This window comes from Vollenhovia emeryi, unplaced genomic scaffold, assembly GCF_000949405.1.
Source record: "Vollenhovia emeryi isolate VEMERY1.0 unplaced genomic scaffold, V.emery_V1.0 DF939267.1, whole genome shotgun sequence".
NCBI classification, from domain to species: domain Eukaryota; kingdom Metazoa; phylum Arthropoda; class Insecta; order Hymenoptera; family Formicidae; genus Vollenhovia; species Vollenhovia emeryi.
This window is the reverse complement of record NW_011967099.1, coordinates 246,025-262,655: the sequence shown is the minus strand read 5'-3', so window position 1 is coordinate 262,655 and position 16,631 is coordinate 246,025. Positions and strand designations below refer to the sequence as shown.

General features: G+C 46.5%; 2 protein-coding genes across 3 annotated transcripts in view; one reads left to right on the top strand and one right to left on the bottom strand.

The window, feature by feature from the left end:
* The window catches only part of LOC105559506, an 88,512-nt gene extending 75,163 nt beyond the window's left edge, over positions 1-13,349 (top strand). Inside the window, exons 9-10 of the mRNA XM_012007852.1 lie at positions 8,446-8,729; positions 8,822-13,349. Coding sequence (XP_011863242.1) covers positions 8,446-8,729; positions 8,822-11,731 — 3,194 coding nt within the window. The 3' untranslated portion in view covers positions 11,732-13,349. The remainder of the gene's footprint in view (positions 1-8,445; positions 8,730-8,821) is intronic.
* A 97-nt stretch (positions 13,350-13,446) lies between these two features.
* Positions 13,447-14,902, bottom strand: LOC105559504 (fatty acid-binding protein homolog 5-like). 2 transcript variants are annotated; one of them, XM_012007849.1, is made up of 3 exons: positions 14,358-14,741; positions 13,799-13,903; positions 13,447-13,581 (listed from the first exon to the last, which is right to left on the bottom strand). In XM_012007849.1, exons 1-3 carry the CDS (start codon positions 14,595-14,597, stop codon positions 13,525-13,527), a joined length of 402 nt encoding a protein of 133 aa, XP_011863239.1. In that variant the 5' UTR covers positions 14,598-14,741; the 3' UTR covers positions 13,447-13,524. The 2 variants fall into 2 exon arrangements, with proteins under 2 accessions (XP_011863239.1, XP_011863240.1); XM_012007850.1 differs by lacking the exons at positions 13,447-13,581; positions 13,799-13,903 and adding an exon at positions 13,966-14,242 and having other exon boundaries at positions 14,318-14,902.
* Between the last annotated feature and the right edge of the window lie 1,729 nt (positions 14,903-16,631).

Here is a 16,631-nt window from a genome sequence, read left to right as displayed (position 1 = left end):
ATCTTAAGTATACTCTCAATGTGTTTTCAACCAATCATAGAGCCGTATTAGCGTCTTAAGACAACACTTAAGATGATACCGAAATAAGAATCGACTATGAATACCGGCCTAAGAACGCCCAGATCAAAGGTGCCGACAGAGAGTGCCCCTACTGGTTATAATACTGTGGTTATACTATGGTGTAACTCATTTGTTTTGCGTCGATCCCTTCTGCGCATCCGACATTGTTCCGGGCAGACCAATGAGAGAAAAGTTGTGTGTGTGGTAGTGTGGCTTCGATGAGTACATATACACACGCGCGCGCGTCACTGGATCCTGCCCGAATGCATGGCGGAATTCCACGTGATCGGGGCAGCAAAGATCAAAGAAGCCGGCAGAGAGTGGACCTACTAGTTACACTACTCTGGGAGCTGCCTTGCACTTTTCTGCAAGGAACATTGGGTCTGTTCTTTATTGCTGCACTCCTGAACTAGTGCACACTGGTGCAATGAGTTGGAATGAGAGGTAATCTATTTGTTTCATTTTAACTTATTGCACTAGTTCAGTAGTGCAGTAATAAAGAACAGGCCTATTATATGGAAACATTTGTGTAATACACAAATTGTGTGTTTATGTGTACAGATGGAAAGTTTTTTCGTGTTCGGAATCAGAGAACAGTGTGGTGTCACTGAAACTACGTTTGAAAGTTTAATAAGAACGTGATAAGAAAATTTCCTCACCTAGCCTAACACACAGAGTTCCGTCCGGGACGTTGAGCGATTCGTACGTCTTCTAACCAAGAAGAGGACTTTTTTATACTCGGGGTTGCATCATCCAATTGCATCACCCCGCGCGAGACACGATAGTCGGGCCTCTGCATTGTGTGAACTAATTGGAACTCGCTTGAAAAATTACAACGCGCACGTTCGCCATAAAAAGCAGTGCAAGATAGAGAACGACTATTGGTTAGCCGTGGCCGTATTGGAACCGTCTTGGATCCAGGCGCCATTAAATAGAAGAAGAAGAAGACCTAGCCTAACATATAAAATTTCCTTAACATGTTCTTGTTACACTTTTAAACTTGAATGAAAAAATTTCATCAGATTGCCAGTATTAATATAAATAAAATATCCAATTTTAATCGACCTCAGCTAGCCACATTTATTGAATTTACTCCTAGATCTCACTTGAAAAGGACCTAAACCAAAGGTCGAAACGTTGTGAAGACGTATTCAATAAATGTGGCTAGTTGAGGTCGATTAAAATTTGACTTTTTTTTAAACTTAAGCCCAATCTACAATGTGCTCCTTGCGTCTAGAAACATTCCATTTCGTAGTCAATAAATACGTTCAAAAAATTTGCCCAAGTGGATAAATTGTATATTATACACTGTACAATCGTACATTATCGACAAAGTTTTTAAGCGTTTCGATTTGTTTATATAAAATAGAATGTCTCAAGATGCAGAGAGCACATTGTAGATTGACCTTTAGTTTCAATAATGCCGTGCTGGGGCTCGATCGTGAATATTTTTCACTAGCGTAAACTCGTTATTAACGTATTCAATATTTATCAATGAAAGTGTTCACTTTTCACGAGCATACGTTTGAGGAAAAGATTCATGATTGAGTTTCTGTTTGTTCTCTGATTCAGTTGGAACAATTATACAAATGTTTCCACGAATTGACAGCGCTAGGTGCAAAAAGTGCGAAAAAGCGCGAAGCACCCCCTTAAGATTGTGCTTAAATACTACTCAGAAATATGAGAATGATGAATACTGGTCTGTAAAAATCGCGAGGATTGCGAGGACTTTCCGGACCTGAGCGGAAGCAGCCGGACCCGGGAAATTCGCACGACCCGTATGCGTCGTTTGCTCTCAAATAAACGCTCCGTCATTACTTGAGATAACTATTTACGTAACGAGCATTGTGCGTCGGCGGCGGCCGTCTGTTGCCGAGGCGAACGAACGAACAAACGAACAACCGGCATCACCGGCATGATGCGTCCCGTGCCGGCTAGTTAGACTTGCCGTTTATTACCTCGGAATAATTACGAGGCGCCTATCGTTCTTTTTAACATCGGCCTCCCCCCTCTCTCTCGCTCTCTCTTATTTCTCATCGCACTTCGGCGAGCTATGCGCGCGAGTGCCATTTTGCAACTGAAAATAGAAACTTCTCACGTGTCTCTCGGGCTACTTGTCCGTCTTCCATATCCGCACGAATCCCAAGGTTAAGCTTCTGCCGCCTTGCGCCGAGATGAGAAACTCGGGAAGGAGCCTTTTTACTCTAAAAAAACCGAGTCCTGCGGTACTTTCTATATATAAAATGACATACAAGTTCCTCTTTTCTCGGAGGGGTACATTTACAGAAAATAACCGTTGAAAAAACGAAAGATTACCACAAGTTTACTACATTTTGCTGCTTCGATCAGCAGAGCAAAAATTATCATTAAAATTCCTCTCGAGGGATTATCTGAAACTCGAAAAGGAGAACTGATGCTCTACGTCCATAAGATTCTTTTCACGCTCGAGCGCCAAAACTCTTCGCAATGTATCGAAAAATTCAGCATCTACTCGTCTTGGAAGAAATGCCAGGGCTCTATCGATTCTGTCGAAATTTCTTGGAAGTAAGGTTCTTCCTTACCCTCTTTGGGAAGGTTCGCTTGGACCCCCGAGGAAAGAGATTCGTCGCGACGTGCACGGAGATTCATTTTGTCGGCGTAACTTTTGCAGCGTAGCCGACGACTGTGATCGCGCGCAAATATCCCATTTACTTTTCGCGCCCGCGACTCGGGGGCCCGTGCAATTCCTTTTTAGGCCACGGCTGGTTTCTTGGCTGTGAAATACACGCCGCTGCGCCCCGACGTTTTCGTATGTAAATCAGTAAGCCATTACGAGCGGTGTCACTTGGTCGATCCGCATGAACAGGACATTGATTGAGTTAAAGAAACCTCCCTCTTCCTCCTCGCGCGAGAGAACACGCGAAAGTGCCAAGTGTATCAATGATGCAATTTCGTCTCCTTTAAGGCTGATTGTTCCAACGTCCGGTAACTTTTTACCCTTTGGTTAGCATTTATCTTTTTCATACAGGAACTGGACGGTTGAAGCGATTAAACCCTCAAGTCTGATCTACGAGGGATATTCAGAAATTAAGGTTACAACATTCTACAAAAATCGAAAAATGCACATTTATTATTGAAACTTATATGACATATTACGCAAGTATACCACTATTTTTCCACGTAATCACCATTCATTCCGAGCATTTGAGCCGTGGTATCAACCTTTGTATTCCTTTGTCACACGTTTCTGCCGCCACCTCCCTTGACCATTCACACACGGCATCCTTCACCTCTTCGTCAGTTGAAAAACGTTTTCCATCCATGTGATCTTTCAAAAGGGTGAAAAGAAAAAAGTCACTTGGTGCTAGGTCGGGTCTATGGGCAGGATGGTTCATCATGAATACGACAATAAAAGGATTATATCGACGATAACTGGCAAAGTATATTTTTAATTAATACACGACGTTTCGACCAGTAATACTGGTCCTTCTCAAGTATCATATTAGATGTGACAGCAAGAAATAGGTGATGTATCAAAGAATACGATTGTGCAGAAGTGCATAGTCAGGAAATGGAATCACTCCGCACAGTAAGAATATAGAGTTAACAAATTAAAAAATTGAACTACTTGTCGAAGTGTCAAGCGTTGTCAGCGTTTGAAGGGACACTGGTCGAAACGTCGTGTATTAATTAAAAATATACTTTGCCAGTTATCGTCGATATAATCCTTTTATTGTCGTGTTTTACCCACTGGCGATCCACCTCTGTCTATTGTTCATCATGAATGTTTATTCGACCGTCTTTAAATTCCCAGCACTTTGTCACTTTATCACGGGACATGACGTTGCTGTAAACAGAAACAATTTCGCGGTAGATGTTGGCGGGCTTGTCATTTTTAGCGATAGCGAGATATCGGATGACGGCTCGCACTTCACACTTGGCGGGATCGGGATTGCAGGGTTCATGTCACGACACGATTCTAACGCAACCAATCAAGCTACTGACCCGCCCGACCGCTTCTTCCCTTCAGTAAGATTCCTTTTTCATCCAGGAATACCAACTTAAAAATGAAAAACTTCCCTCAGCTACAGACACATTGCAACGACCTTAATTTCCGAATATGTCTCGTACAATGTACTCCTTGCGTCTAGAAACATTCTACCTTATATAAGCGAATCAAAACGCTTAAAAAATTTACCGACAACGCACGATTGTACATACAATGTATAATGCACAATTTGTCAACTGGCACGAATTTTTAAGCGTATTTATTGTCTACAAAGTAAAATGTTTCTAGACGCAAAGAGCACATTGTAGATCAGGCTTAAAGGCCGAATCAGACCAGCAATTGCTGGCTCGAATTGGATTGCGATTGGCGATTGTCCTCTAGCCAATGAGAGTCGATTAAATCGCTGGCCGCTTTGCTGTCATTGGCTAGAAGACAATCGCCAATCCAATCCGAGTCGGCAATTGCTAGTCTGACTCGGCCTTTAGCCTAATATTACATTTGTCGTGCGACGAATGTGACACCAGCCTTAGGCCGTCCTCAAAATTGTTCACAATTTCCGCCTTGCGATAAATCCGTATTTTCGTTTTAACCGGGAATTTCCAGCGTCTTTCCGAGTCTCGCTTTTCCCGGAAAGTCGCCTTTTCCGTTTCCACCCTTCGAAAGCTCCAGACTCGCCGCGATATATCCAGTCTACAAAAATACCTCGTCGTTCTACATTCACGAAGCGTACACCTCTTGGAACATACGCCGCCGGCTCCGTAATACACCCGAATCTCTTACATCTCGGGATATAATCGAGAGAAACTGGACTCTGTCTATCTCTCTGTTTCTCCTTTTCTCGCTCGCACATATACACACGTGCCCGCCCCTACGCGGTCCTCCTGCGTGTATAACTTTGGTTTAAAATTAACTCTCCCTCTTTGCTCTTGGCGACTGGCACCGAGACGCGGCACTCGCTCTGTGAAAATGAATAAGAAAAATACGGAAGAAAGGAGGAAGAGGACGACACAGGGCGCTCGCCCTTTTTCCTCCTTCGTCCTCTCCCAGCGAGCGTGCCGTGAGGATTCCATCGTGCTCTCCGACGAGCTGAAATTGCGCGACGCGCGACGGCTCCGGGCGTTGCTCGCTCGTCGCGACGTCTTTTCAACGGGGACGTCGCGAGGAACGAAGCAGTCACGTTTTTAGAAAGAATTGCCACAAATTTCTCAAATGTTCGTCCCGAGAGACGCGACGACGTTAGAACGATCGCCATTTGTCTTTACACGCCAACCTTTATGTATCTGCGTGAGAAACGACAAACTTGCCGTTTCTGCGACGACACTCTCTGTAAAATGAACAACTTGAATGTCGAGCATTTTCCTTTCGCGAGCGCGAAAATTCAAGGCTCCGTTGATTTGCCTCGAGGCCGATCGACTCTTTGTAACAGTGGACTGAAGAAAGCTCGGCGTGATTTATGAAAATTTTACAATTACTTTGCCAAGTCAACCAGAAGGGTGTAATACAAGACGGAAGGCTCACGATAAACGAGCAGAAATTGTCCCACGAGCCTTCCACTTTGTATTACAAATTACGAGCTTAACTTTATTTGGAAAAAAAACTGTAGTTTATAAGCTATATTTTTCTATTGTCCTGTAACGACGGATGGTTTCAACGTGTAACGATTTAATAAAAAGGATTGATCTCTACGCGCATTTCTCGAAATTCATTAGAACCAGAGCGTGCAGCTACAACTCTTGGAGTGGGCGGGGGAGAGGGAGGGGCCGCGTGTAATCGACGAGAGCTGCCGGAAGAAGCGAGCGTCTCGTGCGGATTTTACATACAGAGTGTCTCTCTCTCGCTCTCTCGCTCTCTCTCTCTCTCGCTCTCGCAAGGTCAACGTCCCGAGACGCGGGACACATGGCAACGAAACGGCGCGGGATATTATTACCCGAAATCGCGCGATATCATCGGGGTTGCGGGCGTTGCGGCGCTCCTCGCGTGTATCCGCGCGGATTCGAGGTGCGTTAGAGGCGATAAAGCGCGTGGGAGAGGAGAGCCTCGGCGAGCTGGCACGAGCTCTCGCGTTGGTGGCAGACTCGGGACGAAATTACGAACGGGTTGTTAAGCGAGCGCTGTCCGCGTGGGCTGCGCTCGCGGGTTTTTTTTTTAACGTCCCTTAACCAGTTTCCACATCAACGTTTTCCCGGCTCCGGCCAGGTGGGCCGACGGACGTTTCTATCAGCTGCTCCTTTCTACTTCTTTTCTCGCCTCCCTTTCCCGAGAGACGTGCTCTCGTTTTGTTTTTCGAGCCCAACGTTTGCCGATATCTCCGCGCCTTCGCCTATAATTTGAGAAATATTTTGCACTTTAGCTTCAGTTTTCGGAGCGACGGGACCTAGTTTTAATTGGATCTTTTACAAGTTTGCGATGGACGGAAGCGTCTACTGTTTCGACAGGCGAAAGTCTTTAAAAGCTTTGCGATGAAATTTGCTATGTCTGTTCAGTATATTAATGAGTAATATTAGATTGTAACGTAAACCGATGAACGTGAATGTTAATTAGACGCGTCATTATATTTTAGTAGCTCGTTTAAATTCGCGAACAGGTTTGCGTAATGAATACTCATTACACCACATTTCGTTGATCCAAATTACCTATTATATTAATTAAAATGAAATAGTTATTCCTTGAATCAAAATTAACCGCGTCAATTTGCCGTTTTCTATGATATGACGATTCTTGAATAGTAATAATATTATAGAAAGATTATTTTATTCGTGATTAATATACGTCGCGCCTATCTCATTCTCTCCTCGTGAAAATTCTGCAAGCCAGAATTACTCTCTTTCGCGAGTAAAAAGACGCGAGGAAATGCGGCTGAGATTTTTATCGGGTGTACATTTAACAAACAAAATGCCGGACAACCGAGTCGATTTCCAGGCCCATTGAATTTAACGGCGACAGAAAAATCCCTCGCGCCAGAACGAAAGTGTCCTTCGTTGCCCCTCGTTATCTCGGCACTGCTGCTGCACTGCATCAAACGCGAAAAGTGGAAAGAAAAGACCGCGCGCGGGTAATCCCCGAATAGATTGTATCGAACTGGTCAATCGACTGGACGATTTCCGCGGTCCGTCCAATCGGCCGGGGGTGACTCCTCCAACTGTCGCGGTGCACAGGTGGGTGGTGGCGGTGCGTGGATGGGGCGGGAAGGAGGAGAAGGTGGGTGGATGTGGAGGTGGAGGAGAGGAGGAGAGTGCTCCGGGGGCTCTGGACTAGATCGATAATGCATCTCTTGGCGGGCGTAGTTCCTCTTAGTCACCGGAGGGCGATCGCACCTGCGAGGAGAGATTCCTCGTCCTAGAGCCGCTCTCCGCCTCGCGAGAGAAGGCACTCGCGCGCGTATCAGCGTGCAAAGCGATCCGGGACAGTCGCTCGGAGTGCGGCAGCTCGTGTGTCCACTTGGGACTCCCGTTCGACGCGATTTCCACCGCGTATCTCGGAACGTCCTGCAGGTACGTAAGGTGTCCGCTCGCTACGCGCGCGTGCGGACGAGCCGCGAGCGAGCGGGTGGTTCTTCGAGGGTGATGCTCCCTAAATTGTCCAGCGAATCACGCCGGAATTACACCGTTGTCTCTCGGAGTCGCGTGCAATTGGCAGTAACTTCCGCAGTACGGATGTGGAAAAACGACGTATCTCCTTTGAACATTGCAAGCTGGCAATATGTGAAACGTTCTGTCCCCCCCCCCCCGTGCTCTTCAAGTTTTTTTAATCTGTTGCGCTGAAATTAGTCCAGCCCGCAATTTTCGTGAAACGTCGTCAGTTTCTGGTGAGAATGTTAACAATTTTACGAACTACTCTCCACGATCACGCGATCGTGAAATCAAGTTTGCGATGTAATTCGCGCGATGCTCGCCAAGTGTTCGTTATGAAAAGTCCGTAATTCGTAAGATACATTTTACGATTTTGAATCGAGGCCTCTTGCGAATTGTAAGTTTATCCAGTGCTAAGCTTCTGCGCTCTAAGTAGTACACGAAAAAGTGAGTTTGTAAAAAAACTCGGAAAAACGTAGAGGTCGAAAATGAATTGGTACTACTCGGGCGTCGGTGTACCTTCGTAAAGCAAAACGCGAGAGAACCCGTGAGACCCCAGGGAAGTCAATAAATTATTAGAGAACAGGACGCGCTCACAACGTGAGCGTTTGCTCGTACAAGAATACGTGCTCGCCGAATTCACTTTCCTGCGATAAAAAGCCACGGTGTGGCACTTTCTTGATTGGAGTTGTGCGTAAGAAATGGTATAAAATCGGGCGTGATTTTGATGTTACGTTAAACGAAAGTAACGCGACGTAAGAGATACATGTAACACAGCGAATTGATTCGTCAATGCCCAGCTCTAACTTGCCTCAACGCTTATTCCAGACCCTCTTCAGCAAGCGCTGATCGTGGCGGATAATGTAGCGGACAGCGAGGATTCCGAGGACGAGTGGGATTACTATCGTGTCGATCCGAACAAGCAGCAGGGATCCGCAGCGGCAGCTGTCGCGGCAGACGAGTCCCGCAAAGACATCGAGGCGCAAAGTGCACAGGAGAATCCCGAGTCCGTCGCAAAGGATAGCTCGGAAGTCGAATCTCCGGAAGCAGCGAACGATATTAAATGCGAAGAATTGCTGAACACCTCCTTGCATGAGCTTATCGACTACAACGTGAGTGTTTGTCTTGTCGCTTTTCTTGCTTTTGTCGATAAGGACATTGTCGTTCGGAAATATATATTTCGAATAACACTTTCTTTTTCCAGATAAGCTACAAAGAAAATTCGAGCGAGTCGGAGAAGGAGCAGGTTCTCCTAGATCTACAGGAAGATAAAGAACAGGATAATATGGATTTCCAATTGAATCCGGAGGCGGCCGAGTTTGTGCCGAATTTACCATCGCCGCCGTTACTGAACGCCAGGGATATATTGCAGGATTTTGCCATTAGCGGCTCTCCCCTGAAACAGGCACCGACGATGGATGATATTTCTATACCAAGCCAGAGCGAGTTCGACAAGGAGGTGTGTTACCGACCGAAGGAAATAGGCGAAGAATTCTCGCATGGCGGAGTTGCAGATCTGCCGAACAACACTTCGCAAAATATGGACGTATCCGAGATCTCGTCCACCAAGGCCGAAATGGGCGACGACGAATCTATGATGCATGCCATGTCTACCTCGCAATGGCAGAGTAATCTCTCGTCTCAATGGAATGAAAAGCCGGGCGACGATGCGGGATCCGACTTGGACGAGAACGACATTGTCACCAAGGATAATCCCATGACTATGTCGCTCGCTCCCGGCAACTTTATGGCGGTGTTCGAAAAGGATGTCGATCTGAACGCCGTACACATGTTGGACGACAGTTCGGACGGTGCTGAACAGGCGAACACGCCGCCGCGTTCGCCCGAGCCGTATGCAAACGATCGCGCGCACACACCCCTCTTGGAGGAGAAGGCCGCGACCGATGTCTTACGCGCGTCAACGCCGCAGCCGTCGGACGAAAACTCCGTGTCCACTGTGAGCTCTGAGATTAGCTCCGAAACGAAGGCCTCTTCCCTCTCAGCGACAATGCCCGAAAAGGAGAGTGATTTGTTTTTAACTGCTCCAACAAATCCATTCAGTTCGCTTGCGAAGAACACAATTCATAATATGCCAGGGATAGACGTGGAAGGATATTATTCCTCCTCTGATGAGTTGCAAGTGAAGGATGATTGCTCAACGCAGTTTGAAAAACCCATAGAAGAAGCTCACGAGGAGAGTGCAAAATTAACCGAGGGGGACAAAGAAGAAGAGAAAGAAAAGTTATGTAAACTTGAAGATGATAAAGACATTTTCACTACGAATCCAGCAGAACAGTCGTTGCGGAACTATTCGGATATAATACAAGAGGACAGTATACAGACGGAGTCCGAAATGCCGAAAACTCTTCCAGATTCAACGAATTATTCAAATTTTAATGACGAAATACAGGACTCAAAACAGCATATCCTGCAGCAGCCATTCGAAAAGATGCATCCAGAAACGGTGTATCGCGATAATTTCTCCTCTGAAATTGTCTACGAAAAAGTGGACGTTTTTCAACAGAAAAGTGCCGATGCCGCGTTTACGTTCGAGGATGATGCTTGTTTCTTTAAAGATAGAAGAGAGAATGAAAAGTTGTTCGATACAGACAAAGATGATGACATTAAACCGGACAGTACAACTAATTCAAACTTATCTGACCCAACGCACAAATCAGTGGAGGACGAGCTACAACATAAAAACCAGATGTTCGATGGACACGTGCCGATAGAAGCCGCAACGCTGATCGACAAGCCAACCGAGCAAGAACAAGCAGAGACAAAAGCTGTAGAATTTGCACTGATTAACGTTGCTGAAGAAAAAGTCGTTTCCGAAGGTATTCCTTTAAAAGAAGAAGAAAATGAACCGCGGGAGACTGCAAGAGCATCACCGGAAGGTGCCACAACGCTAGACAAATCGAAAGAAGCAACGGGAATCACAAACGCATCAGTGGGAGCCGTTGTCGTTGCAACGGTGGCGGCCGCTGCCATTGCGGGTACGGCCAAGGCGAAGACGCCGACAAGTGCGAAACGTCCAATGAAAACTACGACGTCGAGAGCAACAGCGGTGTCGACAACGAAAACTCTAACGAAATCGACGCCAACCTCGCCCTCCAAAACGATCAGCGCGGCCACGCGAGCAACTACGACATCAGCAGCGCAAACGGTCGCGAAAAAATCCGCTACGAGTACCGCGACTCGTCCCAAGCAGTTAGACGGATCAGCCAAAGCGGCGGTCTCGAGCCCCAGCGCTAGATCCACAGTTACGAAGACAGCAACGTCCAAAGTCGCGACAACAGCAGCGACGAGAACCAGCACTTCCCCGCGTGTGAGCTCTGGCGCAGCGAAACCAAAAACTACCACTACCACCTTGTCGAAGGTGAACAATGGAGCACCGATCGAGAAGAAAACGACGATGAGCGGTGACGCCAAGTCCATTAGCAAACCTGCCAGCGCGAAGCCAACGAGCGCCACTCTCAGAACAACAGTCACCAGTACGACCGCGAGAACTGCGTTAGTCAAAACAACGTCAACGACCGCGAAAACGTCGGCGCCCAGTGCAACGTTGAAACCAAGACCCGCGTCCGCGACTACGGCTGCTAGGGCCACAACAACGACGACGAAGCAGTCGCTGGGCGGCGTTAACGGCACGTCGAGACCTAGAACCGCGCCGACTTCCGGCGGCGCAACCAGGCCGCGCGAAATCGCCGGTAAAACAAGCACGATCGCGGCCACTAAATCGCCGTTGATCGATAAGCAGAGCAAAGAGACGGTGAACAAGCAAATCTCCCGTTCTGGAGCATCGGCGCCCAGGCTGGGTGGTCGCGCCACCGTGCCCACCGGCGCCACGAAGGCGCGCACGTCTGGGAAATCGTCGACCGGGAGCGCTTCCGCGACCTCGCCGACGAAGAGGACTCTGACGTCGAAGACCGCGTCGAAGAGCACGTCTGCCGTGACAAAGCGAGTGTCCCCGAGTGAGGCCAAGGTGGTGCAGAATGGAATTCTCAAGGAGGACATGATCATAACAGCGACGAGCAAGCCCGAGGACGACGTACCGCGGAAGGACGCGTCGCCGGTGAACGTGCCGACCGATAATCAGCTGATCGCCGATTGAACGGTCGATCGGTAAGCTGCGAACTGTCCGCCGCTTCGCGACAACACACGTCGGCCTAGGGATTGCGCGTCGTCACGGGTTTACGTGAACCGGCACATAGGTTTCTCCTCCTTATTATTGTTTAACGGACAGAGCACGACCGCGCGCGTCCGCTGGAGTAGTGTTTAGGGTGACATAAACATGTATGTTGAACCAAAAAAATTTTTTTTATCGTTCTTACGTGAATGCATACATATGTGACAGAGATATTCATCCATCGGCGAGAGCAAGGCATACCCTAAACATTGCTTTCGACAACTGCTGCCTTATCGTAATAAGGATCGATAGTCTTGTTATGTAAATATAATTCGGATGCGTTTTCATGCGTCATTACTTTCAACTGATCCGTGGGCCCGAGATTGTCTGGGAGAGAGAGAGAAAGGAAGAGAGTGCCTCGTGACGGCCTGAAGATAGACTTTCAACTTCGATACGGCAGTACGTTAATCTTAAACTTTTAACGAAACTCGGATAAAATATATGGATTTTTTACAATTTTTTAATTTTATATACGCATTATAATTGATAACGATTGCTCGCGACCCAATTTTACTTGAATGACATACGAAAAACACATGGAAAGGAGAAGAGGGAAGCGTATATTTATTCTTGTTTGTTCCTATTTTTGAAGTTGAATTCATTGCGAGATATATATGGACTCGTAATCATGATAATATAATGCTATCTAATCTATGTGTACAGCACCCCTAATGGTTTAATGTGATACCTTACAGTACTATTAAATAAATTCGAACGATACACAAGAGGAGCCAGAAAGAATACATTTGCATATGTATTTGAGCGGAGAAAGAGAAGACGAGCGGAATCCAAAGGTTCAGCGAGAAAGAATAAGATTCAAGAGAATTGGAGGAAAAACAAAATACCGTTTCTTTTTGCGGATATGATATCACGGTCTTTTTAGAATTTCTCTAAACGTTTGGATGCCGCTTTTCGCACTTCTCGACGCACTTTTCAGCGTCAATGATCGTCGCGTGCGAGCGCGTTTAAGGCTTTTGTACACCGCACAAATCTCAATTTCTTTCCTCCTGCGTTCGACGCTTACACTGTTAGAGCACGCGCTCGGACCGACGGCGTTCAATACTGCAGAAATTTCGGTCGAAGACTGTTTCCTTCCTTTTTTTTATTTTTATTCTGCTTGATCGTGAAATGTTATCTTTTTCGTCTGATTTTATCGGAACCGAGACATGCCCGCGATGGTCTCTAAATGCGCAGAACGATGCTCGTTAAACGAGCGCTCCCGCGAGCACGACGAGATCGAGGATTAAAAAGATCGGCGAGTCTTTTTAAGACGAATACGTTTTACGCAGATGAGAAAACGCAGCAAGTCCTGTGTGTAAGGGACTCGCGATGCCGATCACGCACAATATTCGATATGATATTGCATTAAAATGCGGCTTCGTATCAAGGAGAGAGAGAGCATAGCTTAGCGTTTCACACGCGCGTTTCGTATACATGTAATTCCGATTTTCCTGTGTACGCGTATTTGTCACCATTTTATTCTTCTCTTTTTTTTCTCAGAATTCATAACTGAATAAATAAATATTACGTTTGAACGGTGTTATTCAGCATTACATCCTGTCATTCTCGCCTCTGGTCTCTCACCGCGGGCGTCTCTGAGGGAAATGGAGCGGTGGACGGAAAGGAAAGAAAAGAAGCACTTTTACATTTCAATTCTCTTTAATCAGGTGTGATGTTATGTACCGTTCGTTATGTACTATTTAAATTAGGAACCGGCTCTACAGTCTTTTGTACGTACGCTTGGCTTTAACGTCGCTCTTGTTGGAGGATAGGTGCTGAAACGAGAAAGAAAAGGAAACGCGTGAGACGTACTTTGTCATCGTTATTTGTGCAGGATCGCTGGTGTCGTGTAACATTGTCACGCGTTTACGGCAAGTGCTTCAAAGCGTTCTTCTTTCAAGGTGAAGAAAGACACTTTGAAGCACCAAGTGGACCGCAGTCTGCATCGAACATATGTCTATAACTTTGTCGTCGTTGATATCGGAGTCTTACCACGATCATCCCGGTGTCTGTGAATTCGTAAACTCGGATTGCCTTGAGGTCCGCGGCCAAGGTGGTCTCCGTTTTGAAGCCGTTGCCCTCCTTCGTGGTCACGCTCTGCGATACAAAACGAACGTGTAATTGTAGTCGTCGATCATGCTTATTCTAAAGATACAGCACTCTCGCGTCGAGCGCAAAGTGCGTAAGTTTTGCGTTCAAGTTGCCGGTGACCTTTGTATCCTTCGGCCGCCTCCCGTGCGCTTCTGCGCGAGAGCAAGATTCATCTATCTTCCATCATTTAACGCGTAGATTGGCGCGAGGCTTGCACATGGTGCGCAAGAAATCGGATGTAAGTTATGCTTCAGCTAATCGTTCTCCGCGCGGAGAACAATCCGTCTAACGTTACCTCTTCTCCCGGAATATCGAATCCTCCTTTCCGAGGCTGCGTGGAAGAAGCTATTCCAAGTGATAACTTTAGACGGATCGTTATATTGTAAAGCTCCTGGTCGCGTGAATTTCAATTGTTCGTACTCGATGACCTGATGCGAGTCTTTCTGCCAGCGGAACCCACCTTGAAAACGAGGCCCTGGGATGGAAGCTGCTCGTCATAGACCTCGCCGGGCTTGAAGGTGGCGGTGACGGTCTTGCCTTGGCTGGTGACCACGACGACCCACTGGTCACCGTTCTGCTGGATCTCCACGACCGGCGTGGCCTGCAGGAACGCGTCGGCGAGGTCGGCCTTGCCGAGGCTCTTGATGTAATCCTCGAAGTTCTCGCTCGACATGTACTGGTACTTGCCGACTATCTGCATGGTTGAACGTGAGGAGTGGCTGGTCGCGTGCACAAGTCAGAAGCTGAATCGCCGCCGAAGAAAGACGAACGGCGCGCCGGGGCGCGCCGGCTTTTATAACGATATCCGGGGGGGATTTCGTTAAGGGATCTCGCCGGTCCCGCGCGCGACAGAGAGAGAGAGAGAGAGGGTGGGAGGGTACCGCCGGCCAATCTGCGATGATTCCAGACAAAGTATTCGACGGATTATCGTCGACGGGCTGATAGAGACCGGCCGGTTCGTCTGTCCTGTCGCTCCATCATCGCTGCTGATGGTACCCCTCGCGCACGCTGGTGGATGTGCCGCATTTATTTGCGTCTGTGTGCGTCGCTCCGCTCGCGACTCTTACATCCTGCGCGCTCTGACTCAGTGAATTTTAATGCCTTTCTTAATGTCTTTTAGAAGGACCCCCCTCTGCGACGTGTCGCCGTGGCGCGGGATCAATTTTGTCGTTGCGTTTATCTCGCGTCAACATTTCCAGACGCGCTTCGTTTCTGACGTTGGATATTTTAAGGATGTATTGGACGTACAATCTTAGACAGAAGTGCATGAAATTGGAAATACTTGAATATCTACTCTTAACGCATAGTAAATCTAGATGTAAGAAACTTGAACGATAGTTGGAGTCTTATTTGTACTCCTACAAAGGTATTTTTCACTTTACAAATGTCTTCCTGCATTATTTGCGATTTTTTTCACTTATGAGCCTAAACTTTTGATAGTGAAAATACCCTGATTTCAACTTAATAACGTCAAAGATTTTCAAAACTAAAAAAAATTCGTGCTGACAGCACGAATATCTCAAGTTATATTTTATTTCTTTAAAACAGTGCAGTAAAGACTATTGAAACTTGATAGATAATTTTCATCCATTCGTATACTAGATGTATAAAAAAAATTCCAAACACTGCTACTATTTCTTCTACATTTTTTTAGCCGTTTTATCCGTGAAGATCGGCTCTTTCCGTAAGAGTACGTGTAAAATCAGTGTAAATTAAAATAGTTATATCTCAGTAACCGTTTAGTGGATGCATTTTTACTTTTCTGCAGTACATTAGGAAGACTAAAAGAACAATTTCGCAAATTTTTCGCGACTTTGTACTATTTTGAAGATAGGTCCGATACATCCTTAAACGACGGAACTCGCGAATCCTTGGAAATCTCATCGCTTACGCTACACTGTAGCATTATTTCTATAAACATACGAGTTGAACGTGTATTTTTTGCTACACATCTTATTAGGAAACGAGATGGGGAAAAAATACATGCGATTATCGTCTCAATAGTCTCCCCTCTCTCTCTCGCTCGCGTGTTACTTAAACATTAACGTCGAGCCCAATATCAAATTGATAAAGCAATCGCTAAAATTTATACATCTAAATTCCAAGAAGTCCAAGTATCACGTTCGAATGCGTCGCGGTCGAGTTGATCGATATAATAAAATACAAAAAGTCAACATTATGTCAAACAAGATCAGATAAATCGCCGACGAACGAGCAATCGGTAAATTGTATTTGCAAAGTGACTCAACGAGACTTTAAGTTTCGACGCAGCCTAAGTTAACAGTCGTTAACTGAATTAGAGGAGTAAGATAGGCCGATTTACTTAAATTTTGCACGTCGTCGGTTATCGATCGATCCTCTAAACTTTATCGCGTATCTGCCCCGAGAGCGGACCCTTTGCTAAACGCGCAAACAATATCCGCGCCCGCTTATCGCGCAGGGGGCAAAGTTAAGCCAGCGGGTAGATTTATCGCGGATCGATGGACTGGGCGCACCGGCTGTAATTTGAATAACACTTGAGACCGAGCGTCGATCACGTTACGTAGAAAAATACAAGTCACGTATGTACATTCCGTCCGATGTGTCACCTGTTCGTTAACAGTTTTCCCCCCTCCGCGAGACCGATCGCGAGAGGAGGATTCCTCGCCGGCGCAACGGCGATCCGGCGCGCGGAAAGTAAATGCCGATGAAAAAAAAGTTGGCGAGAGGCTCTTATCTAAAATTTGCTCGATAG